This window comes from Pelobates fuscus, chromosome 5 (assembly GCF_036172605.1).
Source record: "Pelobates fuscus isolate aPelFus1 chromosome 5, aPelFus1.pri, whole genome shotgun sequence".
Classification (NCBI taxonomy): Eukaryota; Metazoa; Chordata; class Amphibia; order Anura; family Pelobatidae; genus Pelobates; species Pelobates fuscus.
In genome coordinates, this window is record NC_086321.1 from 256,436,280 (window position 1) to 256,464,246 (window position 27,967).

The window sequence follows — 27,967 nt, forward strand, 5'->3', positions numbered from 1 at the left end:
TATTTGTGTTCCTGACCCTATAGTGCTCCTTTAAGGTTTTGAAATTGGGAAAGATTTTGAGAAATAAAAAACAACTTATGTGTAAACAAAACTAATCATTTTGTTTTATGTAAGTAAAATCACACCAATTATTTATACACCAAGTGAGTGGCCCGATCATAAGTAACTATTTATATTACTGGCCTACCCCAGGATATAAAAAAAAATCTTAATGAAAAGGAATATGGTTACCCTTCTGTTTATGAGTATGTTTGTGTCTATATATTCATAAATTGTATTTTAGCTTGCATGCTTAAGACTTCCAAAACTGTGACAAATGTTTGATTGCATTCTACATTTTACTCATCTTTAAAAGGCACTATGCACATAACAATTTTACTAAGGAATATTCCACATACCTGTCCTTCAAGAAGCTTCATTATGTCGTTCATCCATTCTTTATCAGACTCTTCTGACCGCTTCATGTTTGCAAGCTCCTAATGGGAGGAAAAGAGACACAATAATTTATGACAGGATTTTGAAAGCATAATCAACACAGAATAAAACTGCATTGCGTTTAGAACACCTGGCATCAGAAGTCATCAGAGTGCTCCACAGCTACATTACACATACTTATTTTGCTAATAACAAGGAACAATCAATATTCCTGTATCTTGAATAAAAGTGTGAAATGGCTACATGGAACTAGTCCAGGATTACCCAGGCTACTAAAGGTCGTGAAAGAGGTTTCCTCAACTGCTGAGCTATCTATTCTTCCATTACATTAACTACACAAACAGCAGAAAAAGTATTCTTCTCCACTTCAGGGCTGTTAAGACACTCAATAGACTCTATATAAAGTATTGTTGGCCAAATGTGTGTTGAAACGTGTGAAGGAATACGTTTTCAAAATCAGGACTCAGACCCTTCTTTAACAAAGCCAGTTTACAAGCACAAATGTATTGTCAAAATGTATTTAAATGTATAACTGCAATTGACTAAAATGTATTATTGGCGATCTGGACATTAAAAACATTGCCAGGCTTGCAGTCTCCATACCTATTATCTGGTGCAATAGCTAGAAGGTGAAAATCTGACTGCCAAGTGGCCATGGTAGTTACAAGCTGGCCTCTCACAGTTAAATAGACACTATATTCACCAAAATGGCTTTACCTTAATGAAGCAGCTTTGGGATATTGATAATGCCCCTGCAGTCTAACCTGTCAATTCTCTGCCATTTAGAAGTTAAATCAATTTGTTTATGCAGCCCTAGTCACACCTCTCTGCATGTGACTTACACAGCCTTCCCAAACACTTCCTGTAAAGAGTTATCTAACATTTACATTTAATTTATTGTAAATTATGTTTAATTTAGAATTTCTTATCTCCTACTCTGCTATTAGTTGCTAGACCCCTGCAAGGGCCTCCTGTATGTGATTAAAGTTTCATTTACAGAGCTGGAAATAAAAGCTTTTTCCTGGCTTATCATGGTAGCATATACATCATCATGGATTAGCTCCGCCTCTTACAGCCGATAGGGTAGGAAAAACACCAAAGGCTTTAAGAGGAGGCTCCATTACTAAGGTCCTCAGCCTTTTTCCTGTCCTACAGCCCTTAGGATGTGAGCATTTTGCTCCCTTTACCTATGGACATGTATGTTTTTTCTCTTCATTACTTTATTTGTTTTTGATATTTTAGGGTGCCTTTATATTATGGTGCCTTTATACTGTGGTGTTTTTATACTGTTGTGTTTTTACACTGTGATTCCTTTAACCCCTTAAGGACACATGATGGAAATATTCCGTCATGATTCCCTTTTATTCCAGAAGGTGTGTCCTTAAGGGGTTAGACTGTGGGGCATTATTCAGTTGTGCCTTATGCTGTAATGCTTTTATGCTGTGATGCATTTAAGCTGTCATGCATTTAAACTGTGATGCATTTAAGCTGTCATGCATTTAAACTGTGATGCATTTAAGCTGTGATGCATTTAAGCAGTGATGCATTTAAGCTGTGATGTCTTTAAACTGTGATGTCTTTAAACTGTGATGTCTTTAAACTGTGGGTCATTATGCAGCTGTGCCTTAGGCTATGATGCCTTTATACAGTGGTGCCTTTAAACTTTGACTTTTGCACCCGGACATTTATTCCCGGTTCCCTGGGTGTTCAGGGGCCATGTATGCTGCCGACCGAGCTCTCTCCCCAGTCTCTACACAGTGCGCGCATTCAAACAGCCCATAGGAAAGCATTACTCAATGCTTTCCTATGGATGTCAGCGTCTTCTCACTGTGAAACTGCTATGTTTACAGCTGCAGGGTTAAAACTAGAGGGACCGGCACCCAGACCATTTAATTGAGCTAAAGTGGTCTGGGTGCCTATAGTGGTCCTTTAAGATGCAGTCTGGAGGCTTCAGGTTACAAGTGACTGCTTCCCTAGATGTAACTAGGATATTCTCTCGAACAAATGGCTTTATCTATAGCAGCTAGGAAAGCATTATGGTTCTGCTTCTGTGATGATGACGCATCCTCCAAGTCTGCCTTCTACGCCATTCTACTTGAAGGGGAGCTGCTGTTTGTGAAAGCTTTGGATTAATCCATTAAAAAGGCAGTTGAGGGCTGCAAGGTATTTGTACATCAGGACTGAAGATCCAAGAATCCCAGCTCCTCATGGTCAGGTAGGAGAACATCCAGTGACCAGCATTTCTGAGATACATGAAGTTACTGACCCTGCAGGGAATATTCCAGAGGTAATACCTGCCTTTCGAGGTTCTAATAGAGCTATGAAGCAGCCATTTTGCTATTCAGCAATGAACTTGTGTCTGTCCTTCAATACTAGGAGCCTTATTTTTTTCTGACATACCTGGGCTCATCACATTCTGGAGACTTGGGTGGTATCTATAGTCCAGATGGATATAGACTTGAGTTTTTTCTTCAGACACAAGAGAATTCACACAGATTAATCAAAATGTATAGCACTGAAGGAATATGTAAGAAGCCTTCTGGACGAAGAGGTGATTTCCCATAACAAGAGCGGTTCCAGGTACAATATTCGCCTCTCTTCTGGTGCTGAAAGAAAAGGCACATGGAAGCCTATACTGGACCTAAGAAGGGCCAACAAAAAGCGTAATGTTAGAGTCTTCGGGATGGAGTCAATCAGATCCATATCCTTCCAACCATTTTTGAAGGATAATTTCCTTATCTCTATATATCTAGAGTATGCTTACTATCACATTTCAATAGCTCTAGATCTTCAGCAATAGTTCTTTCAGGACTCCTGAAGTTTGGCTGCTTGATGATTATCAAAAAAAGCAGGTTCACACCAGCTCAGATGTTGACATTTCTGAGTGGAAAATTCTATGCTCTGCTTTTTCCCTATCTCAGGAACAGTTTTACAGATTGTAGAAGTTTTCTCTTCAAGTTTCTTCATTTTCGCTTGGTAACAGCAAGAAAGTATATGCAACTACTAGGAATCCTGGCTTCCACCATCAGACTTGTCAGATGGGCCCAATGGCATCTCAGGACGGTCACCATCAGTGGAGTTGCACCTTACATGGTAGCTGAAAAGAGAGAATATATCTCTGGGCTTCCAGTGAACAGAACCTCATTGGTCAATTATAAGCTCGGATTCCAGTTTTCAAAGATTGGTTGCACAGTGCTTGAACCATGTTACACAAGGTCTGTGGATAAGGGAAGGCACAATATTACAATTCAATTGTATGTTATTACAAGTAATTTTTAGGGCTCTTCTTCACTTCACAGGGTTGCTGAAGAACAAGTGGGTCTGAATTTGCTCAAATATCAATGCGACTGTATCCTATATGAATCGTTAAGGTGGGTCTTAAAGCCACTTATTGATGAGGGAATTACAGCCCATGATGATCAGGGCAAACAAGAACAACCAGGGGCTCAGAATACAATGGCCAAATAACTGTGGACAAGGTGGTGGCAACTATGTCCCGACGTATCCTCAGGGTTGACTCAGATTTGACTGATACCCTACGTAGATTTAATAGCCAGGTCCAGAAGTATTTTTCTAGATTTTAGGAATGGCAACTATGTCCCGACGTATCCTCAGGGTTGACACAGATTTGACTTATACCCTACGTAGATTTGATGGCCAGGTACAGAAGTAATTTTTTTTTTTTAATTTATATTTTATTGGAGTTTTATGTACAATAAAACACTTTACCAATATATGAGTATTAATATCGCGACACTACAGTGCCTTCTTGTATGGGTTATAACATTCAATGAGTCTCGTAGAACATAACATTTACCAAACATATATACATCATGACATTGTAGTGTATTTATGAGACTTGGTATGGTGTCTCTAGTTTCATCGGAGGTATCAGGAGGGACAGGTCTCTGGTGCCTTAAATATTCTGGTGATGGTCTAGTGTGTGATGTGCAGACTATGGGCCCTATGTGTAGAACTGCTTGTACTATGATGTTACGTGTCTTGTAAGGTAGGTAAGGTGAGCAAAGTCCTCTATATCGGAGCTAGGCGTTTTATCTCCCCTCTCCTGCGTTGGGCCTGTTCTCCCGGTGTAAAGTTGTGCAGTCTGTGGGCAGGGACTCTAGGAGTGCCCTGATCTCTTGTTCCCGTCAGCTGTGTGGTCATCTGTGGTGGCCTTGACTGGTGCAGGCTTTGAAAGAAGGCTTCTGGGTCCCCTGTTGAATCCAGCGTTGTCACTGCATTGTCTCCTGGGACCTCTAATTTTCCATCCAGCCCCCATCGGTATTTAATTTGTGCATCTCGTAGGCGTTTTGCAGTTGGGGCCAGCTTCCTTTTCTCAGCCAGCACCGCGAACGGCAGATCTGCATAGATCGTAATCGAGCTGCCCTCAAAGTGGATGTTGCCCGTGTCTCTGGAATATGCCATAATTGCAGACCTTGCTGCCACATCCGATGTTACCGCTATGAGGTCTCGGGGGGCTTCCGTGGGGGCCGATGCCGATTTGCGTATCCTGAACGCTGACATCAGCAACTGGTTGTTCTCCCCTCTCTTTATGCCCATGGTTGTCAACATTCGTTGCAGGAAGGGTAGTAGTTCTGGTCCCCCGATATGCTCAGGAACCCCTCTGACTCGGACATTACGGCGTCTGTGCCTGGACTCCTGCACGGTCACCATGCAGGTGAGTTTCTGGATCTGGGTGTTCATTGCCTCCAGCTGATCGTGGGTGGCCTGTGCTCGAGTTTCTCGTGCCGCCTCCCTGGATTCTAGATCGGTTACCCTGGTTGCGAGTTTACCCATATCTGCTTGGGCTTCTTTGAGGTCTGCTTTCCAAACCTTCCTGAAGTCTTGCAGGAGGTTTCTGATATCACCCCGTGTCGCCGGTAGCGAATCCCCCTCTGCCTCTGATTCCGAGTACCTGCTACTTCCCGAGGTGGAGGCTCGTTCTTCTTGCTCGTCCTTAGATTCCATTGAGGCCTCTTCATCGCTCTGAGCCTCCGGCGCCATCTTAGCTGGCGCGCGCGGAGTCGGCCTCTTGAACGAGAGCCTGATGTCTGGCATTTTCGAGGTCTCTGGCTGTTTGTTCTTTTTGTTTTTTCGCCCCATGGTTGTCTCTCGGTGTGGGGCTGTGGGGTGACAAAGTTTGGGAGCGGGATTGTTAATATTATTTCGCTTTTTTTAGCCGTTTTAGCGGAGCTCCTCTCTTAGACGTCTGTGTAGTCGCTTGGTTGGCCACGCCCCCGTACAGAAGTAATTTTATAGATTTTAGGACCAGAATGCTCAAGGACACTGACTCAAATTTGGAATTTTAGTCTGATGTACATATTTTTAACTTTCCTAAAGGTAATTCAAAAGGAGTCAGTGGAAGGCCACGTCGACTCTAAGTTCCTATGATGAGTAAGATGAATCTGGAACCTCCAAGGGAAATTCCAGTAAGTCCAGAGCTATTACAAGGTCCCTTGAAACACCGAGATCCTCAAGTTGATGCAGGAGTCTCTATAAGTATAGGCATCCCTGAGACAGTCATTGAGATCCTCTTACAGTCCTATAAATACTTTACAAAACTTGGCATTCATTTGTCTGTTGGTCTCAAGAATAGAGGTTGGGATTACTCCTCAATCAGGCCTAGAAAAGGTCTGAGTTATAACACTCTAGAGGAGCACATATCTGCACTTTCCACATTGATGGGTGCCCATTGAACATTTAGCACCAGAGATCCTGCCTAAGGTGAAAGCTTATCAATGCCATTCTTTACCTGTGCCTAAGGGTACCCATTGAGCATTTGAGAACCTGGTGCTTTGCGTCATGCAAGCAGCAATCAAACTTAAGACTCCACTGAGGGTTTTGAAGCAGTCAATGACGCGCAATTTGGAAGTAAGCCTTACTTCAGTAGTGGGGAAAGTAATGGAAACCATGTTAAAGGATAATATTGTTGAACATCTAAAATCACATGGATTTCAAGATCATAGACAACATTGGTTTACTTCAGGGAGATCATGCCAAACTAATCTTACTGATTTTTTTTGATTGGGTAACTAAAATAATAGATCAAGATGGTGCAGTAGACATTGCTTACCTAGATTTCAGTAAGGCGTTTGACACTGTTGCACATAGAAGGCTTATCAATAAGTCTGGATTCCAATATTGTTGAATGGGTAAGGCAGTGGCTGAGTGACAGGCAACAGAGGGTTGTAGTCAATGGAGTATATTCAAGCATTCTTGAGATATATAGAGATAAGGAAATTATTTCTACTGCTAATATCTCTCCCTATACAACCAAGCATTCTGCTAGCATTTCCTGCTGCTCTATTACATTGTCTGCCTACCTTTAAGTCATCAGAAATAATTACCCCTAAATCCCTTTCCGCAGATGTTGAGGTTAGGACTTTATCAAATATTCTGAACTTTGCCCTTGGTTTTTTACGTCCAAGATGCATTATCTTGCACTTATCCACATTAAATGTCAGTTGCCACAACTCTGACCATTTTTCTAGTTTACCTAAATCATTTGCCATTTGGTTTATCCCTCCTGTTACATATCTTAGTATCATCAGCAAAAAGACATATCTTACCATCAAGACCTTCTGCAATATCACTAATAAAATATTAAAGAGAATTGGTTCAAGTACAGATCCCTGAAGTACCCCACTGGTGACAAGCCCATGCTTCGAATATACTCCATTGACTACAACCCTCTGTTGCCTGTCACTCAGCCACTGCCTTACCCATTCAACAATATTGGAATCCAGACTTAAAGATTGCAGTTTATTGATAAGCCTTCTATGTGCAACAGTGTCAAACGCCTTACTGAAATCTAGGTAAGCAATGTCTACTGCACCATCTTGATCTATTATTTTTGTTACCCAATCAAAAAAAATCAGTAAGATTAGTTTGGCATGATCTCCCTGAAGTAAACCCATGTTGTCTCTGATCTTGAGATCCATGTGATATTAGATGTTCAACAATATTATCCTTTAACATGGTTTCCATTACTTTCCCCACTACTGAAGTAAGGCTTACTTCCAAATTGCGCGTCATTGACTGCTTTAACGCCCAGTATAAAATGCCGGACAAACGTGTCTAAAGAGGTCCAAATGTGTCAGCAGAAACCATTGCCATGGAAGCCCACGATGCTGCAACAACATGAGTGGAGGGTGTCCCGATACCCTTCGGTAAAGGTAGAGAATGGCATTAATAAGCTTTTCCCTTAGGCATGATCTCTGGTGCCAAATGCAAGACAACCAAATCCTGTTGAAAATTAGTGAATGGGGGTTCACAGGACCAAGCCTGGAGTTCACACATTCTCCTTGCTGAGGTACTAGCCACTAGCAAAAGCATTTTTCTGTGCTAACATCATGGAAGCTCCTGCTAGAGGTTTGAATGATGGTTTAGTCAGAGCCTGAAAGATCAGTGGTATGTCACATATTGGCTTCAACACCCTCAGTGGAGTCTTAAGTTTGATTGCTGCTTGCATGACGCAAAGCACCAGGTTCTCCAATGCTCAATTGGGTACCCTTAGGTACAGGTAAAGAATGGCATTGATAAGCTTTCACCTTAGGCAGGATCTCTGGTGCTAAATGTTCAATGGGCACCCATCAATGTGGAAAGTGCAGATATGTGCTCCTATAGAGTGTTATAACTCAGACCCTTTCTAGGCCTGATTGAGGAGTAATCCCAACCTATATTCTTGAGACCAACAGACAAATGCATGTCAAGTTTTGTAAAGTATTTATAGGACTGCAAGAGGATCTCAATGACTGTCTCAGGGATGCCTATACTTATAGAGACTCATGCATCAACTTGAGGATCTTGGTGTTTCAAGGGACCTTGTAATAGGTCTGGACTTACTGGAATTTCCCTTGGAGGTTCCAGATTCATCTTACTCATCATAGGAGAGTCGATGTACATCAGACTAAAATTCCAAATTTGAGTCAGTGTCCTTGAGCATTCTGGTCCTAAAATCTCTAAAAATACTTCTGTACCTGGCCATCAAATCTACGTAGGGTATCAGTCAAATCTGAGTCAACCCTGAGGATACGTCGGGACATAGTTGCCATTCCTAAAATCTAGAAAAATACTTCTGGACCTGGCCATTAAATCTAGATCTAAAATTAAAGAGCCCTAAAAAATACTTGTAATAACATACAATTGAATTGTAATATTGTGCCTTCCTTTATCCACAGACCTTGTGAAAGAGGGAAGTGCTCATGCCATTGTACAGAACGCTGGTGGAGACCTCACTTGGAGTATTGTACGCAGTACTGGAGACCGTATCTCCAGAAGGATATTGATACATTAGAGAGTTCAGAGAAGGGCTACTAAACGGATTAATTGATTGCAGGATAAAACTTACAAGGAAAGGTTAAAGGAACTTAACATGTATAGCTTGGAGGAAAGACGAGACGGGGGATATGATAGAAACATTTAAAGACATAAAGGGATCAACACAGTAAAGGAGGAGACTATATTTAAAAGAAGAAAAACGACCACAACAAGAGGACAAAGTCTTAAATTAGAGGGGCAAATGTTTAAATATAATATGAGGAAGTATTACTTTGCTGAGAGGGTAGTGGGAGCATGGAATAGCGTTCCAGCTGAAGTGGTGGAGGTTAACACAGTAAAGGAGTTTAAGCATGCGTGGGATAGGCATAAGGCTATCCTAACTATAAGATAAGGCCAGGGACTAATGAAAGTATTTAGAAAACTGGGCAGACTAGATGGGCCGAATGGTTCTTATCTGCTGTCACATTCTATGTTTCTATGTCAAGAACTTAACTCAGATCATTCTTCTAATCTATGTTGAATTGTTCTGATTATTTGATTGGCATTTATTTACGTTTCTGTCCCTCCATTTGTCAGCTTGGGTATTGCCATAATGTATATGCTGCCATGACTAGCCAGGAAAGTGGAAAATGTATTCATACTTACTGTAATTTTCTTTTCCTGGCTATTATTCATGGCAGCATATACTACCCACCCATCAATGTCTCTATTTATCTACGGTAGAGTTTGTTACTGACTGAGTACCTTAGGAATGGGGCCACCTTTTAAAATCTTTGGAGTTTTTCCTGTCCTATCGGCTGTAAGGGGTCGGAGCTAACCCATGATGATGTATATGCTGCCATGAATAATAGCCAGGAAAAGAAAATTACGGTAAGTATTTATACATTTTCCACTATAAATAAGTTACATGTGATTGAAAAGAAAACCATTTTTTTCATGCAAGCTGTTAAAGTCATAGTCAGGGAAACAGAAACAAAAGTTATTTAACTTGTAAATGGCAGTGAACTGAACAATTAGACTACAGGGGCAGGATCTGTACACTATACCTGCTTAATTAAACCTAACAATCCAAGAGACAGACTGTAGTAATAGTAGCAGTATGTTTTCACCACTAAGTGATCATTGTGTTAGTAACAGCATGTAAAATCCACCATTTTCTACTGTACAGTGGATATGACATTATGGAGGGCTGATACAGATGCAGAATCTTGGATTTCAAAAGACAGAATGGGGATAAATATTGTGCGGCTTTAATGCAAGAGGGTATTTTCTGTCAAAAACACCACACATAAACCTTTAGAAGATAGTTATTAAAATAAAGTGAATTACAGAATGGTTTATTTTTTCATTATAAGAATAATGTGACTGTTCCTTTAAAGACCACATTTAGAGAATTCTTGATAAGATCTATTTCAAAATATAAATTACAATAAAAGTAGAGGATGATTATTATGTCAAATTATTAATGATATTTGAACGTATTTAAGTACTATTTTAGCAGACATATGAAGACTTTATGGATACAATTTAAAGACGTCAAACGTCATTACTAAATAGCATCACTTAGTAACCAAATATATAGTAGATCTGTCAGTTGTAATAATGCAATTGCGTTATCTGGCTCCGTGCCAAACAAAACAACTGTTTCAGACAGTTTTAGGAAAGGTAATATGTCTTAAAAAAAAGGACTTATGTGGTCTTGATGCTTGCATCCTACTCTTTGTAAAAATTACACTAAAGTAAACGATCTGTGTGGCTACTGGCTGGTATGGAAGAAAATATCATTTTAATTTCCAGATGTGCTTATAATTCATAGCAAGAGAATTTTGAATTTGCAATAATACTCTTAAAACGGACTACTCCCTACACATCGTAATAGGACAATACCAATAATCACATGCCATATTTTCATATGAGTATCACATATTGTTTCATAGATACTACTTATTTTATCAAACAAACATACTACATACATTCAACATTAAATGTGGTAGTAGGCAGGTATTCATAGCTATCCTTCATACAAAGAAGATATGTCAGTTTAAAGGATTTCAAAGATTCTTCTACAAAGACTACTGCATCTCACTCAATCAACTGGGTTAAGGTTCCATGTTAACTTTTTAATTACCAGCTGCAAGATGTATTTTGTATATATTTGCTACAACTGAAAATATATCGCAAAGTCAAACGGTCATCTCTAAACATAAACACATCCTTAAACTTCTCCTTTATCACTTTCTCCTTTAACCACTCAAACTGAATATTGGTCTCTCTGCAGCAAATTCGAATAAAAATACTTAATAAATGAACATTTAAAAAAATTCCAGTGGAGACTCAGAGAGTGGAGCAGAGATAGTCATGACATTTGTAGTATTAAATGAATCAATGCAGTAACAAATTTCTACAAAGCACCATACTCAGAATTACTCATTCTGTCGAAGACACACACGAACATTTCCACTGAATTCGTACCTCTTCATCCTGCACCTCTAACATCTCATCTATGTCAGTGGTAGAGATATTAAGAATGGAAGCTGCCAGTAACTGGGCTCTGTGAACAGATTTCCTCGATGGACCACTCTCGGATTCTTGTAGCATCCTGGATTGTCTGATTTTATTTCGAACGTCGCATATGTTTACCTGCAATGTCTTTGCTAAATTCTGAAAAGAAAAGTAAAGCACTAAATTAAATAGGCAGCTAATATACAAAACAAACAATGATAAAACACATTTAAGAGTTATAATGTCATTGAACTACTAATGAATATTTTGAGAGAAATTGTCATTAGTGACTAACTAAACGTTATCTACTGTTGTGCCTTTATTTTCCGAAAATTCTCAGTTTGTATGGATAGGGCACTATTCAAAGAATGCATGAGTGCATTCACTCACATTGCATTTCTTTGCAGATGCTAAAGTGTGCTTGAGCCCATCAGAGGCTTTGTAAGGAAAAGAAATAACACTGAAAACAGAAGTGCTGTTTTTCTTTCTTTCTTTTTCTATTTAGCCTCGCATCTTTGTTCAACTCTTTATACGTCTGCTTATTTTACATGTCCCCACACCTTTCACAATAAAGAACATCAAACGTAGTCACCAAAATCTAGGGAAATGGAGTCACTTGTAGTGATGATTAGCAATAACACTACAGATTTTGGTGTAACACATTCTCATTCCCAATATATTAAACTAATTGAAGGTGCATATTTCTTACAAATGTGTGTATGTGACTGTATACGTAATTAGTGTATGTGTACATGTGTATCATTTTCAAATGAGAGCCTGTGTAGTTGGGTTTATTAATTTGATTGCTCTGCTAGATAAATAGAGGTTGTGGTGTGCAAGGAGCTATATGACTGAGTGGGCTTGTAAAGGGGGTATGTGAACAGAGAGGTGGATGATGGTAATGTGTGGGGTTGGTGACTGCGGCTATGGGTAAGCATGTGCCTGGGTGGCTTTATATCACTCCTTTGGTAAACACTTGTAATTCTATGTGTGGGGTGAATGTGACTAGGTGGATGCCTGTATGTGACAATACGGAGGTATGAGACTAGGTGATGTGATACAGCAAGTTGGGAGTATGTGACAGTGTGCATGACAGGTAAATGTAACTAAATGAGGGCTGGTGAGAGGGACAGGGTCGTTCATGTTACAGCCGTGCACACTGTTAACAAGTTAGCTGGGTGGACAACTGTAAAGAGAATCCATAGGAATTGCAGACAGAGTAAATCTGCCTTAAATGTTCAGGTGCCCCGACAAAGAAGGTTGGATGAAGGAAAAAAAAATGTTTTACAAAGTTAATAAACATGGAACTGAAATTAATGCATTCTTACTTAAATTGCCAAATTTCAGGGACTGATGAGGATAAACAGAATTTGCAATTTGTTAAACAATCCGTGGTGTGCAATAAACAATGTAAAATATTTTAAATGCCGTTTCTAAATAGTACACTAAATATTAATAGAGTATCCACTATTAAGGGGGCACTGTAAGAAACATGACATGGGTGGCTATGGTGATATTGGTCTATTCCCTTCAATGTATCATTGTGGTCCAAAGTGGGCCAAGCAAATGTACCATTTTGGCAACTTTGAAGAGTCTCAGTATTTCACAAACTGCTGAAAAATGATTTGAAAGAAAAACAGGTATGACGCTTATAGACTACATAGCCACTACTATAACCATTAGCATGAACTGTTTTGGTTTAGTCATGGTGCTTTGGGTACCGCTTTCAATGTTTACCTGTTTTTTATAATTTTTGTGGATGTTTTATTTTGTTTGTCCAGCCTTGTTTAAAAAGATAATACACTTTTGTCTAAACATTAGGATGTCATATTAAAGAGTTACTACATGCATCATAAACACTACAACCTGCTGCAGGGGTTATGATGCCAGTAGTACCCTGAAACCTTTTCCCAGTGATGGGGTAAACTGTTTTTCAATGGTTTCCGCCAGCCAACAAGAAAGCTCATGTGGGCAGTGATGACAATTGGCTTTTGCATAGAAATATGCACAGAATTGACATAAGCCAACCTGGAAATCTAATTACACCTCAATGAAACTGACAGAGGAGAAGTAACACCACAGGCAGCAGAGGGATTACACTCTATATGTACACTGTTTCAATGTGAAACACTACATATCTCATATAGTCTTTCAGAGAGATTCACTATTTTCAGTTTTGACAAAAGGCCAGCTTAGATACCAAACCATTGTACATATGCATATATACATAGAGCACATATCTAAGTATACAGTATCATCCTGGGTTACTGCAATTAGAAATTGATTTAGTTCATTAAAATGTTTGTTCCTTACTGCATATGGAGTACATATAAAAAGCCTTTCCTCCTATCTGTTTTTTTCCAGTAACTGGATATTTATTCTGGATTACACGCAATGGCGCTTTTATTATTTTCTTTTGGATATTGTTTTCGCATTAAAAAAGTCTTCAATTATGCAATAACTAATACACAAAGCATGCAAATTATATATTTTTCCCAAGCATTAAATATATATTTTATTAAAGGGTCACTATAGTCAACAGATGGCTGCTAGAAGTACCTCCTGGGGCAGTGCTGCACACTGTGCTGTAATGCCATTCAGTGTCTCCACCCTCTGCATACAGACACTGAACTTTCCTCATAGAGATGCATTGATTCAATACATCTCTATGAGGAGATGCTGATTGGCCAGGGCTGTGTTTGACTTGTGCTGGCCGTGTCCCTGATCTGCCTCCTTGACAGTCTCAGCCAATCCTACTTGGAAGTATTGTGATTGGCACAGACCACCACTTCTGATGATGTCATCAGACAGCAGGCAGGTCAGGGGCAGAGGCAGCAGCTGCAGACTTGAATACAAGTAAGATTTTACTATAGGAGGCAAGGAGGGTCAGGAGGGCTAAATAGTGGTTTTAACACTATAGGGTGAGCAATACATGTTTGTGCTCCTGACCCTATAGTGTTCCTTTAAATCAATAAGATATTGTGTAATGTAAAACAATATGTGTATGTTTTGCATGAAAAGTAAAACAGTCATAAGTGGGCTTGTTTTGTGAATTTCATGAGGACAAAGTCAGATTTACAATAAACTACCGTATATACTCGAGTACAAGTCGAGTTTTTCAGCACATTTTTTGTGCTGAAAAATCCCAATTCGACTTATACTCAAGTCAATTGTCTGTATTATGGCAATTTACATTGCCATAATACAGACAAAGGGGCTGTGTAGGAGGGGGGCTGTCAGGGAGCTCTTACTTACCTCTCCTGCAGCTCCTGTCAGCTCCCTTCTCCTCCGCGCCGGTCCGGTCAGCTCCCCTGTCAGCTCCCAGTGTAAGTCTTGCGAGACTTACACTGTGAGCTGACAGGGAAGCTGACCGGACCGGCGCAGAGGAGAAGGGAGCTGACAGGAGCTGCAGGAGAGGTAAGTAAACGCTCTCTGCAGCCCCCCTCCACTGAACTGCCAATGCCACTGGACCACCAGGGAGTGAGAGCCCCCCCCTCCCTGCCATGTATCAAGCAGGGAGGGGGGACGAAAAAAAATGTATACATAATAATAAAATAATAATAATTTAAAAAAACAAATAATAATAAAAAAATGCCCACCCCCCACCAAGGCTCTGCAATACACACACACACACACTGCATTCATTATATACACACACTGTAAATACATATTCAATTAATATAATTTTTTTAGGATCTAATTTTATTTAGAAATGTGCCAGTAGCTGCTGCATTTCCCACCCTAGTCTTATACTCAAGTCAATAAGTTTTCCCAGTTTTTTGGGGTAAAATTAGGGGCCTCGGCTTATACTCGAGTATATACGGTACATTACACTGCCTTGTCTGACATATCTATGTAGGTATGCACATCTTTCTGTCTCAACACACTATTCTTAATTACATCTATCATAAAAACACAGAAATGTTCAATTCCTGATAAACGCTGACTTTCAATCTCCTCAGGCTGATTAAGTAAGTACCATTAATTTTGAAATTATAACATCTAGGCATCCAACATCTAGACCCCAGGACATACCTTGGAAATAAGAGTAGAGCTAATATAACAGTTCCAGGTTAAATACTTTGATACTGTACAATGAGTGGATTTAAGAAAAGGTTATGAACTTATAGGGAAGGCTTATAATGTTATTATATATAAATTATTATATCAAATGTATAACAAATGTATAATGTTATAATTGTTAAAGGTACACTCCAGTTGAAAAACTTTTATTTTACGCTTGCTGGAGTAGGGTCCTCTTCAATCTATTGTTCCTTTAACATATTAAAATTGTCTCATTTAATGTTAAATTTCCCCCTATACAATATTGTAAAGCTCTCTGGAATAAGCTATATAAATGCCAATAATAATTATAATAATAATAATAATAATCTAGTACATATAGCCCCAATGAAAACATGCATGCATATATTGCAGATTTTGTTTCATTGGGGATATAGTGAAACAACTCGCAAAAGCTGCAGATCTGCTGTATGGCGCCTTTGCTAGTTCTCCTCTTCTTCCAAAGCTTCCAAATGGCTGCCCAATCACAGACTTCCCAATGCAGCTCAATGAGAAGTCTTTGCAAGACAGGCGGTCTAACCAAATGTTGCCACTTGAGTTTAGCTCCACTGAGCTAACCAAACCAGTAACAGTTTTCTGATTGAAAGCAGGAGACCAATATATATTGAAATCTGAACTTTTTGTAAAATAATAAAAAATATATATATAACATGGATTACAAACTAGTCACAAAAGCTTTAGGCGTCTGGAATGGTCCTTTAAAGTATTAATCCAACCTGGTGTTGGCCTTCTTTATAATACATTAATACTGCATTATATAGAAATAAACTACTAAACATTTACTGCGAAACACCAGGCTTTTCAGCTGCAAAGAGCTCTCACCAAACCAGGAGGATGTCTAAGGCAATGATAATCCTCCCTTAAAGGGTTACTCTAAGCACCATGAGTATTTCAGTGACCACTTGATCAAATTTTGACTGTTCCCATATTTTCTAAAGCCAATTTGAGTCGGTCAAAGGGAATCTGCAGCGATCCCCCACCCACATCGATGTCTGAAGGTATCTAAGACTCAGAGCATAATATTTATTAGCTCTACAATTTTTTTTCTTTTTTATACGATGGCCACTTGCAGCAAGCAGGCAAATAGTTCAAAACTATCAACAGCGCAAGGGTTAATTATGTGGTGGTTGGAAATAAAGAAATAAACCCTAAAGTGGTCAATAAGACAATGTGTTAGGTTAGGGCAGGGGTGGGCAATCTGCAGCCATCCAGATGTTTTGGACTACATCTCCCATAATGCTCTTAGGGACATAATGCTAGCAAAGCATCAAGGGAGATGTAGTCTAAAACATCTAGAGGGCCGCAGATTGCCCACCCCTGGGTTAGAGCATATCTGCTAAACAGGGCCGGACTGGCCCACTGGGATACCGGGAAATTTCCCGGTGGGCCGTCGGCACCTGGGGCCGGGGTGACCTGCGGCCGCAGGGAGAACTTGAAAGGCGGCCGCAGGGGAAGCTCTTCATGAGGCCGGGAGCAGGCTCTTCTGGGGAAGCAGGCTGTTGTGTCTCTGCTCCCCCTCCCTCGCGCGCTAGAAAGAGACCGGGGCCGGAATATGACGTCATATTCCGGCTCCGGTCTCATTAAGCTGCGCGCGAGGGAGGGGGAGCAGAGACAGAACAGCCTGCTCCCACAGAAGAGCCTGCTCCCGGCCTCATGAAGAGCTTCCCCTGCGGACGCCTTTCAAGTTCTCCCTGCGGCCGCCAGCACAGCTACCAGTCTGCCCACCCACAGGTACTAAAAAATATGTATGTCAGTGGGAGTGTGTGTGTGTGTGTGTCATGCTGTGTGTGTGTGTGTGTTCCATGCTGTGTGTGTGTCTGTCTGTCATGGTGTGTGTATGTGTCTGCGTCATGCTGTGTGTGTGTGTCTGTGTCATGCTGTGTATCTGTCTGTGTCATGCTGTGTATCTGTCTGTGGCATGCTGTGTGTCTGTCTGTGTCATGCTGTGTGTCTGTCTGTGTCATGCTGTGTATCTGTCTGTGTCATGCTGTGTGTGTGTGTCTGTATCATGCTGTGTGTATGTCTGTGTCATGCTGTGTGTGTGTGTCTGTATCATGCTGTGTGTCTGTCTGTGTCATGCTGTGTCTGTATCATGGTGTGTGTCTGTCATGGTGTGTGTGTGTGTGTGTCTGTCATGGTGTGTGTGTGTCTGTCTGTGTCATGCTGTGTGTCTGTCTGTGCCATGCAGTGTGTGTGTGTCTGTCTGTGTCATGCTGTGTGTGTGTGTCTGTCTGTGTCATGCTGTGTGTATGTCTGTGTCATGCTGTGTGTGTGTCTGTCTGTGTTACGCTGTGTGTGTGTGTCTGTATGTGTCATGTTGTGTGTCTGTCCGTCGTCTGTGTCACGGTGTGTCTGTATCATGGGGTGTGTGTCTGTCATGGTATGTGTGTGTGTCTGTCATGGTGTGTGTGTGTGTGTGGCTTTGTCTGTCATGGTGTGTGTGTGTGTCTTTGTCTGTCATGGTGTGTGTGTGTGTGTGTCAGTCGTGGTGTGTGTGTGTGTGTGTGTGTCAGTCGTGGTGTCTGTGTGTGTTTTTAAAAATAGTGTTTTACTCACCTTTTTTTTTTTCCAACGTCGTGCTGGTCTCTGCCTCTATGACTGAGATCATCAAGCTTGATGATCTCAGCCAATCCGCACTGACACAGGAAGCGCCTCTAGTGACCGTCTGAGTGTCTGTCACTAGAGGTGTCACTAGGAAGCAATGTAAACACTGCCTTTTCTCTACAAAGTCAGTGTTTACATTCAAAAGCCTGCAGGGACAGGCTATAGACACCAGAACCACTACATTAAGCTGTGTGTGTGTGCGCCTGCTAGTGAGCTTGCTTGCATGTGTATGTGTGTGTGTGTGTGCCTGCTAGTGAGTGAGCTTGTGTTTTTATGTCAATGAGCTTATGTATATTAGTGAAATTGTTTGTCTATGAGGCTGTGTATCAATGAGCTTGTGTGTGTCAGTGAGATTGTCTGTGTCTGCTTTTGAGTATGCTTACTGTATAATTAAATGTTTTACTCTGAAAGGACCAATATATTATATTAGAAAAAGCAATATATATATATATATATATATATATATATATATATATATTGCGACAATATATGGCGCAATGACTTATGGGGCTGGCATAGATTTTTTTTTTCCAGGGCTGCTTTGTATCCCCAGTCCGGCCCTGCTGCTAAATGTTTAAAACAAGCAATTGGGCAACCACTGGGATGAAATCTGTTAAAACAATGGATGTCTTCCCCCACCCCTCCCGTGGGCATCAGTTGGGAGAATGTTAAAATAAATAATGCACTACATATTACTGCAGATCTCTTCAATACACTCATTTGTAATGTATATTACTGTGGAGCTCTGTAATACACTGGAGCACTACATATTACTGTGGAGCTCTATCATACACTCATGAGTACTGTTTCTCCTCATTTACACTATTCACTCTTACACCTACCAATTATCTCCTTTTGCCCAACATTAACCTGCTAATTAAGCCCCTCCATACCCAACATTTAAAATGTATCAAACTGTAAAATGATTTCCCCCCAAATACATATATATATATAAAAATAATAAAAAAATAAAAATAAATAATAAATATAAATAATAATATATATAGTTAATACAATGTTAAGCATACCAGTAACCAATCTCATGCTGATGACTTGCATTAACAATGAAACAGCTGTCCATGAGTGGTTTACTAGCTTTGCATCTTTTCCTAAGTTGTGTTTCAAAGCTGTTGTATACAGCAAACACAGGCTCAAAGGAATCCATGTTTAGAATGGAATGAGACAAAAATGTGATTCTTTGTTAAACTAATTTGCATATGCCCACCCAGAATCCTTTGCGGTAGTAACATCACTGCAGATTTGTTATTTATGTGGGAAAAGCAAGTCTTATGGCTTGACTGGTGTGCAGATTTTTGTTTAACATTGTATTAACTATTCACAAACTTCGGGTGGAAGGGGTTTTCAATCACAATTGTTCCCCACCATAACCATAAATATTAACTACCCTCCCAAATCAGAATCCATATACATATAGACTGACCTGCAATTTACCTTCACTCTTAAATTGGTACAGCATACTACCCTGTAAATCAAGCATGTCAAACTCAAAGGCTAACACGGGCAAATAAACAAGGTTTAAGTTTATGTGGGCAACAAAAAAATTAGAAACGTACAGTATAAAAAAGTTGCCTGACACTGGAAGTCCTCAAGCTTGTAGGGCTTCAACGTAAACAAAAGAACAAATTTATTTTAAGAAAAAGTACATTTGCATATAACCAATGTTTCCGTCCAACTACCTTGACATATTAAGAAAAGTTTTGTAATAGGACTAAAATGGTGAATGCATGCTGTTGCACAGCTGTAAAAAACAAATTACGTTATCTTGTTGATTTTGAAGTCCTATGAGTGTGTCTTAATTTTGGCTGCGATCATCAATTCTTTCCCACTGAAAAGCATTGTAAGGCTATTGTGCATGTGTGGCAAAAAGCTGTGCGGCCAAACAGCATCTCCATGGGGAGCGTTCAGTGCCTCCATGCAAACCCAAGCTAATACATTGCCCCTCCTTCCCCCATTCTAATACATTGCCCCTCCCCCATTCTAATACACTGCCCACAAATCCAATATATTGCCCTGAAATCCAATACACTGCCCCCCCTCCCTCCACTCTTATACACTGCCCCTCCTCCCACCACTCAAATTGAATACACTGACCCAGCACTCTAATTTCATACACTGCCATCCCTCCCCCAATTTAATACACTGCCCCACTCCCTTCCCAAATTTTATACACTGCCCTACTCTCAATTTAATACACTGCCCCCCTATCTTCCCCAATTTTTACACTGCCCTACTCCCAACTTAATACACTGCCCCACTCCCAACTTAATACACTGCCCCTTCCCCTCCCCCAAATTAATACACTGCCCCCCTCCCTCCACTCTAATACACTGCTTCCCTACCTCCCCCAAATTCATACACTGCCCCCTCCCCAATTTAGTACATTTCCCCCCTTCCCTCCCCCAATTTAATACACTGCCCCCCTCCCTTCCTCAATTTTTACACTGCCCTACCCCAACTTAATACACTCCCTCCCTCCACTCTAATACACTGTCCCCTCCTTCCCCCATATTAATACACTGTCCCCTCCTTCCCCCATATTAATAAACTGTCCCCTCCTTCCCCCATATTAATACACTGTCCCCTCCTTCCCCCATATTAATACACTGTCCCCTCCTTCCCCCATATTAATACACTGTCCCCTCCTTCCCCCATATTAATACACTGTCCCCTCCTTCCCCCATATTAATACACTGTCCCCTCCTTCCCCCATATTAATACACTGTCCCTTCCTTCCCCCATATTAATACACTGTCCCCTCCTTCCTCCATATTAATACACTGCCCCTCCTCCCCCCAGATTAATACACTTCCCCCTCCCTCCACTCTAATACACTGCTTCCCTACCTCCCCCAAATTCACACACTGCCGCCTCCCTCAAATTAATACACTGCCCCCCTCCCCAATTTAGTACATTGCCCCCTTCCCTCCCCCAATTTAATACACTGCCCCACTCCGTTCCCCAATTTTTACACTACCCTACCCCCAACTTAATACACTGCCCCCCCTCCCTCTACTCGAACACACTGTCCCCTCCTTCCCCCATATTAATACACTGTCCCCTCCTTCCCCCATATTAATACACTGCCCCTCCTTCCCCCAGATTAATACACTGCTCCCCTCCCTCCACTGTAATACACTGCATCCCTACCTCCCCCAAATTCATACACTGCCCCCTCCCTCAAATTAATACACTGCCTCAACTTCCCTCCCCCAATTTAATACACTGCCCTCTCCCTCCCTCAAATTAATACACTCCCCTACCCAATGGAACACACTACCTTAAGATGAGCGACCCGTCCTCCAGTTCCAGCCCTGCTTTTCTTTGCTCAAGCAGGCCAGATGCTCCTCTGGCATTGCAAACAGGAAGGAAGGGGGAGTGGCTGGTCTGCGGGAGCACGCGATTGGCCGTGGGAGGGAAGACAAGAATCATATCAAAAGATATTTCCAGTCTTGAGGCTGGTCACAGCCACAACACAAAGTGGCCCCAGGGCAGGTGTGCCGCAAATATATCCATTGTGGACCAAAAGTTTGACATGCTTGCTGTAAATTAACCCTATCCAAATACCCAGTTTACATTTCCAGAATTGTCCCCCCCCATTTTGCCCTAAACACAAAAAGAGATAAACTCACACAAAAAGCACATTCATACAAACATTGCACTTAATCACAGTGTTGCATATATTTACATATACATATGCATAGTCATATACAGTAGCCATCTAAGGAGTGGCCACTGGAGGTGTCCCTAGGTCATAATGTAAACACTGCTTTTTTTTTCTGAAAAGATAGTGTTTACTACAAAAAGCCTGCAGGGACTGACTATTGTCACCAGAACAAATACAATAAGCTGTAGTTGTTCTGGTGACTATAGTGTCCCTTTAATATTATCATAATATTAAAAAGCGGTTTAATGTTTGGATTTCCAAGGCATCCTTTTCTGGCTGTCTGAGTGAATTAATTTGGTTGCTGAGTGAGTCCATCACTTGTCACTGGATTCCCCTGTGTGCTTTTCTACCAATACCGTCCAACATTTAATGGGAAGCACCATGCATAACTCCGAATGATAGGCTGGTGTTTCAATGTTATAACATAATAACCGCAGTTTAAAACAACCTATAGAATTGTCAGCATATATAAAAATAACATTTGAGCTATATAAAAAGTTTTAAAAAGAGGTCTGAAACACTTTATATGGTTTTATTGACTATATTGATCAATGACAATAATAGGACTATATTGTCTTTACTCTAAATACAAGAATCCACTGTAACTGCTTTACATAGTATTCCTTTTTAATTTTTGTTCTAAAATGATGGAATGGTATGAGTGAGCCTACAAAATTATTTTTTTTACCAACTAGCTTTTATTACATGATTAATATTCCGACAGTCTACCTATTTGTCTAGCACTAGAATGAGCTTAACCCCAAAGGATCAATGATATTATATACCATATTTTAATTTTGTCTTTTAGGACTACAATATTGCCTTAAGGACAAGTAAATATTTTGCAATCTTATCTGTACACACGGTTTTATTTCATTTATAAATTTTCAGTACGTAATTAGTTCAGATTGATTATAAAACAGCATTGTGGCGGGAGCAAAGTATTCAGTTTTGTAAAACATTTTAACTGCTTTAGTTAAAGGGTTAAAATGCAAGATCCAGGCCATTAGGATATCTACTGTACATTATGTTCTTCTCTTGATGTATGCATCAATAATCATATGCCACTCCAGAACAGTGAGAGTTCAGCAACTCGCTTCATTCATTAACATCCACAGAGTCTATTATTCTGTTTACAGCCTAACAGATATTCACTGTCACTGCTCAAGCCTCTGATTCAATTTGCCTAAATCCCAGCTGAAAAGTAATCCTGATGGAGATTAAGCTAATTTATTACCAATATCTCTCCTGAACCATCATCTGTTTGCGTTTCTTAATAAAAGTGTTGTCTCTGTCTTTTAAAGGTGACAGTAGGTTTCTATTATCCTCTTCGTAGGACACTTAGACATCCAGACAAAGAATAATTTACAAGAAAGCTATTGGTTTATTCAACAGAAACATTGTGTCTGTTTCTCGGTTATTGCTTTCCTAATCAATTAGCATTAAAAGAAGCATTAGTGCTGGTGTGTGGATTTAAAAAGTCCTATTTTTTGGTAATAGTGAGATCTGAAAAAAAAGAAATATGCCCAGATGCATCAATCAGGAAAACAAAATAAAATAAAAAATATACTATATATACTTGAAGAGGAGTTGAACGAATGTCTCAAAAGCTGACTTAACATGCCCTGGTGCTCGGCCAGGTATAATAAGCAGAAATATAAAAATATACTAGAAAGTAGTCAGGTTTTCAGGTCTTCGCAAAACAAACTTCAAGGGAAAACACATGTAGGGGGTCAATATTGTGGCAGCTATCCACAGCCTACATCAACACAGCTATACAGCCAATATGTGGTGATTTATATATGAAGCATAATACCTAGGATTAAACAAACAAAGAAGGGGTCTAAGGCCAGGAGACATGACATCTGTGATGACTCTATATGTCACAAATTACCATAATCAAATGTACAGTCTAATTGGGAATGGTGTTTAATGTTCCTAGTGAAATTATGATGTTAAGATGATGTTAGAAATATACATCATTTTAAAAAGTGATATCTTAATTCTACAAAGATGAAACAATATTATTTAAATAGGAAATGCTATTACTTTAATTATACTGCAGCATCAATGAATGATTGCACTGAAGATTACCGGGTTTTGGTTTCTTAGTATTATATGTATGTGGGTGCATACAACCATAAAGAAATACAAACATCACATGGCCAAACATACATGGATGCCTGTGTCTTAACATCCCTTTCTAGAATTAAAGACATTAAAAAGGAGTTGGGCCCCCTCTGCTGCTACAATAATCTCCACTCTTCTGGGAAGACTTTCCACTGCACATTGAAATTTAGTTTAAGAGAGTTGCTTCCATTCAGCAACAAGAGCATTAATGAAAGTACGCACTGATGTTGGGTAGTGATGTCGCGAACATGAAATTTTCCGTTCGCGAACGCGAACTTCCGCAAATGTTCACGAACGGGCAAACCCGGCGAACCGCAAGGGACTTCAATAGGCAGGCGAATTTTAAAACCCACAGGGACTCTTTCTGGCCACAATAGTGATGGGCCCCCACCCACCTGAGCGGTGGGTGGGGGCCCTAAATACAAATTGGGGGGGGACCTAATGTCCTCCCCCCTGGCCACCCACCCCTGAGCAGTGGGTGGGGGCCCTAAACAAAAGTAAGGGGGGAGGACCTACTGCCCCCCCTGGCCCCCACCCCTGAGCGGTGGGTGGGGGCCCTAAACACAAATTGGGGGGGACCTAATGTCCTCCCCCCTGACCCCCACCCCTGAGCGGTGGGTGGGGGCCCTAAACACAAATTGGGGGGGGACCTAATGTCCCCCGCTCAGGGGTGGGGGCCAGGGGGGAGGACATTAGCTCCCCCCCAATTTGTGTTTAGGGCCCCCACCCACCGCTCAGGGGTGGGGGCCATGGGGGAGGACATTAGGTCCTCCCCCCCCTTACTTTTGTTTAGGGCCCCCACCCACCGCTCAGGGATGAGGGCCAGGGGGGAGGACATTAGGTCCCCCCCCAATATGTGTTTAGGGCCCCAACCCACCGCTCAGGGGTGGGGGGCCAGGGGGGAGGACATTAGTTCCCCCCCCCCAAACACAGGTTACTGGCTATGGGGGGATAATGTATAATAAACACAGGTTACTGGCTATGGGGGGATAATCTATAATAAACACAGGTTACTGGCTATCGAGGATAATGTATAATAAACACACAAAAAAAATTAAAAAAAATAAAAAATGAATGCAGCTTCAGAATTAATCTAAATTGTATGCTGTCTAGGAGGTGGGAGGGTCTGCTGCTGATTGGCTGGAATGGCTGGAATGTGTCTGCTGACTGTGAGGTACAGGTACAGGTCAAAGTTTACTCAATGATAATGAATAGGGGGCGGACCAAACATCGCATATGTTCGCCGTCCGCAGCGAAAGCGAACACGCTATGTTCGCCAGGAACTATTCGCCAGCGAACCGTTCGGGACATCACTAATGTTGGGCAATTATGCTTGAATTGCAGTCAGATGCAATTCTTCCCAACAGTGTTTAAAAGTTGTTGAGGTCAATTAGTTCTTCCACACCAATTTCAGAAAGAAAAAAACCCCATCAGAAAGCCAAAAACATTTCTGGAAGGTCCCGACTGTGGACGAGGTCATTGCGATACTAAAACATGAAAGGGCCACCTGTAAACATTCCACTGCAAATTTTGAAGTCCAGAGTCAACTACAATATCCTAGCATAAAATGCTTTCCATCAAATTAGCAAGCTTTTAATTAGTCTTCATTAAATGCTAGATGTCCTCTCCTATGTAAGCATTACTAAATGCTTCTTGACTTTTAATGTTAATGTCGAAGCTGAATTTGTATTATAGCTTAATTACATGTTTAAGATGATAAATGACAGCTACTCCTTCTATAAAATAGCTTTTCTTTGCACTTGCCTACTTCTTCTTTCACCCAATTCACAAGTAATAAAAGTAATTTTCAAACACAAGTGGCACACAAGTATTTGCTGCAGAGACTCTTAAAAATCCTGCCTTACTATGAGTATGCAATCTTAGTTAGCGTTTTTTTTTTTTTACACATAGCCTTATCAATATCTCAGATATGCAAGTGAAATGTACAAAGTTCATTCTGGGTATAATTGAATGCTGAAAACATTGCCTTTGCTCGCCTCAGGGCACAGAGGTAGATAGTCACAGCTTACTGATAAAGTAAAATGTGAGATCCCTCATGGGTCTGCGAGATGTCATGTTGAATAATGCTGGTGATAACACAGCATAGATGAGTGGCTCTGTCATGCCTAACAGAGCAAGATAAAAAATTTTATGTGACAGAAGGAGACATCTCGGTATCGCCTATAAATTACACAAATGCTCTTTTTATTACAGGAAAAGTGTCTAAAATTCATCAAAGCACAGTGGACTTCATCTGATATCTAAATTCCTTTGTGGCCCGTACAACCATTTGCAAACACTTTCCAAAAAATATGCTTGTCAGTGTATGTTTGATGCTCTTTGTTTTGATTTGCGTAAAAATGATCTAAAGGCACGGAATATGTTCCCTTACTGGAAACACAAGTTGCATTCTATTATGTACCAGCCAGTCAAGGACACTTACCCCTTAACATGCTAATTTGCATGAATGCATCTACTAAATCCTTCTGAAATAATTCTGCCTATCCCTCCTCATTAACCTTGTAATATGTTCGTGAGATACAAGAAGAAAACATTAGTAATTAAAAAGCAATGGGATTATAGATACACCTCCATTAAGGAGTAGGATGGCAGGGAGTTGAAGGGAATCTTTTTGAGGAGTAAAGTCATCAATCATGTTTATATACAGACTCCTAAAGAGAGAACTCCAAGCGTAGATATCCCCCTACATAATGAGGTTCATTTGTGCTATTTGTTTGAAAGGATGCATTTTTAACATTATGAAATAGTAAAATAAATTAAAACAAACAATTCAAATGAACAAACATCTAAATTGTGCTGGAAATTAGTGTGGCACTGCTGTTGTCGACATACTAGACTACAATATATTGGCAATTCTAGCACCAAGGACATGAAGGCAGAAATGAGAAGTGATTCTGTGAGAAAACACTTTTGGCAACTCGCGTGTGTGTGTGTGTGTGTGTGTGTGCTTACTCATGCACCACCTGAATCAAATCAGAAAGTGATCTAACTGAAGTTTAAGAAGTTTGCTGCAGACGACATCTAAAAATGGTAGACATGCCTACTTTCACAATAACTCGCTCTGTTGTACATTATCTGTCATTAAGTCTCTGGCATTGAAAGAACTGAATTCTAAGCAAAGGGTTCAATGACTATTAAAAAAAAAGGTAAGACAGCTTTATTCATCTGATAAAGACTATAAAGCAACATAAAACCAAATGGGTTAAGCTTACCATTTAAAAAAGCACCACTATTTGCACGCAATGTCTCACGTGTTCTTATTCTTCATTCGTGCACCAAAACACAATTCCCTTTTCTGGAACCTTTTCCCCTGAAACTCCTCTTTCTCACTTTAATCAGGATTATTATTATTTTTTTGTTAAAAACTAAAATCTTTACATTTACAGCTTCCATAAGACATGCTGTGACATTTTCCTAAGCAAATTGTGGGCAGCCACCAGCAGGTATTCTGTTGTAAGCTTAGGCGACAGGATATACAAGAGCAAATGTGCTATTGAAAATATTTCAAAGAATAGCTGAATCATTTAAAATATGTTAATGCAACATACAGACAGCTTCCTATGCTCTATTGATTAACGTAAAGCTTTTTTTTTTTTTTAAACTTCCTCCTTTCAGATGACGGATCTGCTTTAAAAATAGCAGGATATCAAGAAAGCAGACAAACAGAAGGGTTTCTTTTTTATGACTGATGAAGCATGAACATTATACCTTCACAAATGTGACAAGCTCATCCACTCTTCTGTTTACATGTAGTAGTTTATTCTGCACCACTTCCATTGCTTGTTCACTTTGCATTGCTAAATTGTGGAGCTGCTGAGTTGCCGTGCTTTCCAGTTCGGATAAGGAGCGTTCCGCTTCTGTCACTTTTGCTTCCAGATCACTGATTCTTAGACTCTGCGACAGAACGGAACAATATTGTAACCGAAATTCTATACAGTGAACTATGTGGTTATACATTAACTTCAAGATCATAAAGAAGCAGACCCTGCTGCAGAACGGATGGCACAAACAGCTTATAAATGATTTTGAATAGGAGGGTTAATGAGGGATTTTGGTGGAAACGTTACACAACTATAATATTCCTCCTCTAAGAGAAAGAATGCATGTAAATGGAGGACTGTAATTTAACAACAATCTTTTCTATCAACTTGTGAATATCAGTCTGTATCTTTCTCTAATGTCATATATGCATAGCATGTGGATAAAGTAACAGGCAACTGCTAACGC

At 40.4% G+C, this 27,967-nt stretch overlaps 1 protein-coding gene across 1 annotated transcript in view; it reads right to left on the bottom strand.

The window, feature by feature from the left end:
* The window catches only part of CNTLN (centlein), a 302,717-nt gene that overhangs the window by 11,891 nt on the left and 262,859 nt on the right, over positions 1 to 27,967 (bottom strand). Inside the window, exons 24-26 of the mRNA XM_063455244.1 lie at positions 27,449 to 27,634; positions 11,188 to 11,376; positions 399 to 476 (exon numbers count right to left, since the gene is read on the bottom strand). Of these exons, the coding sequence (XP_063311314.1) occupies positions 399 to 476; positions 11,188 to 11,376; positions 27,449 to 27,634 (453 nt within the window). The remainder of the gene's footprint in view (positions 1 to 398; positions 477 to 11,187; positions 11,377 to 27,448; positions 27,635 to 27,967) is intronic.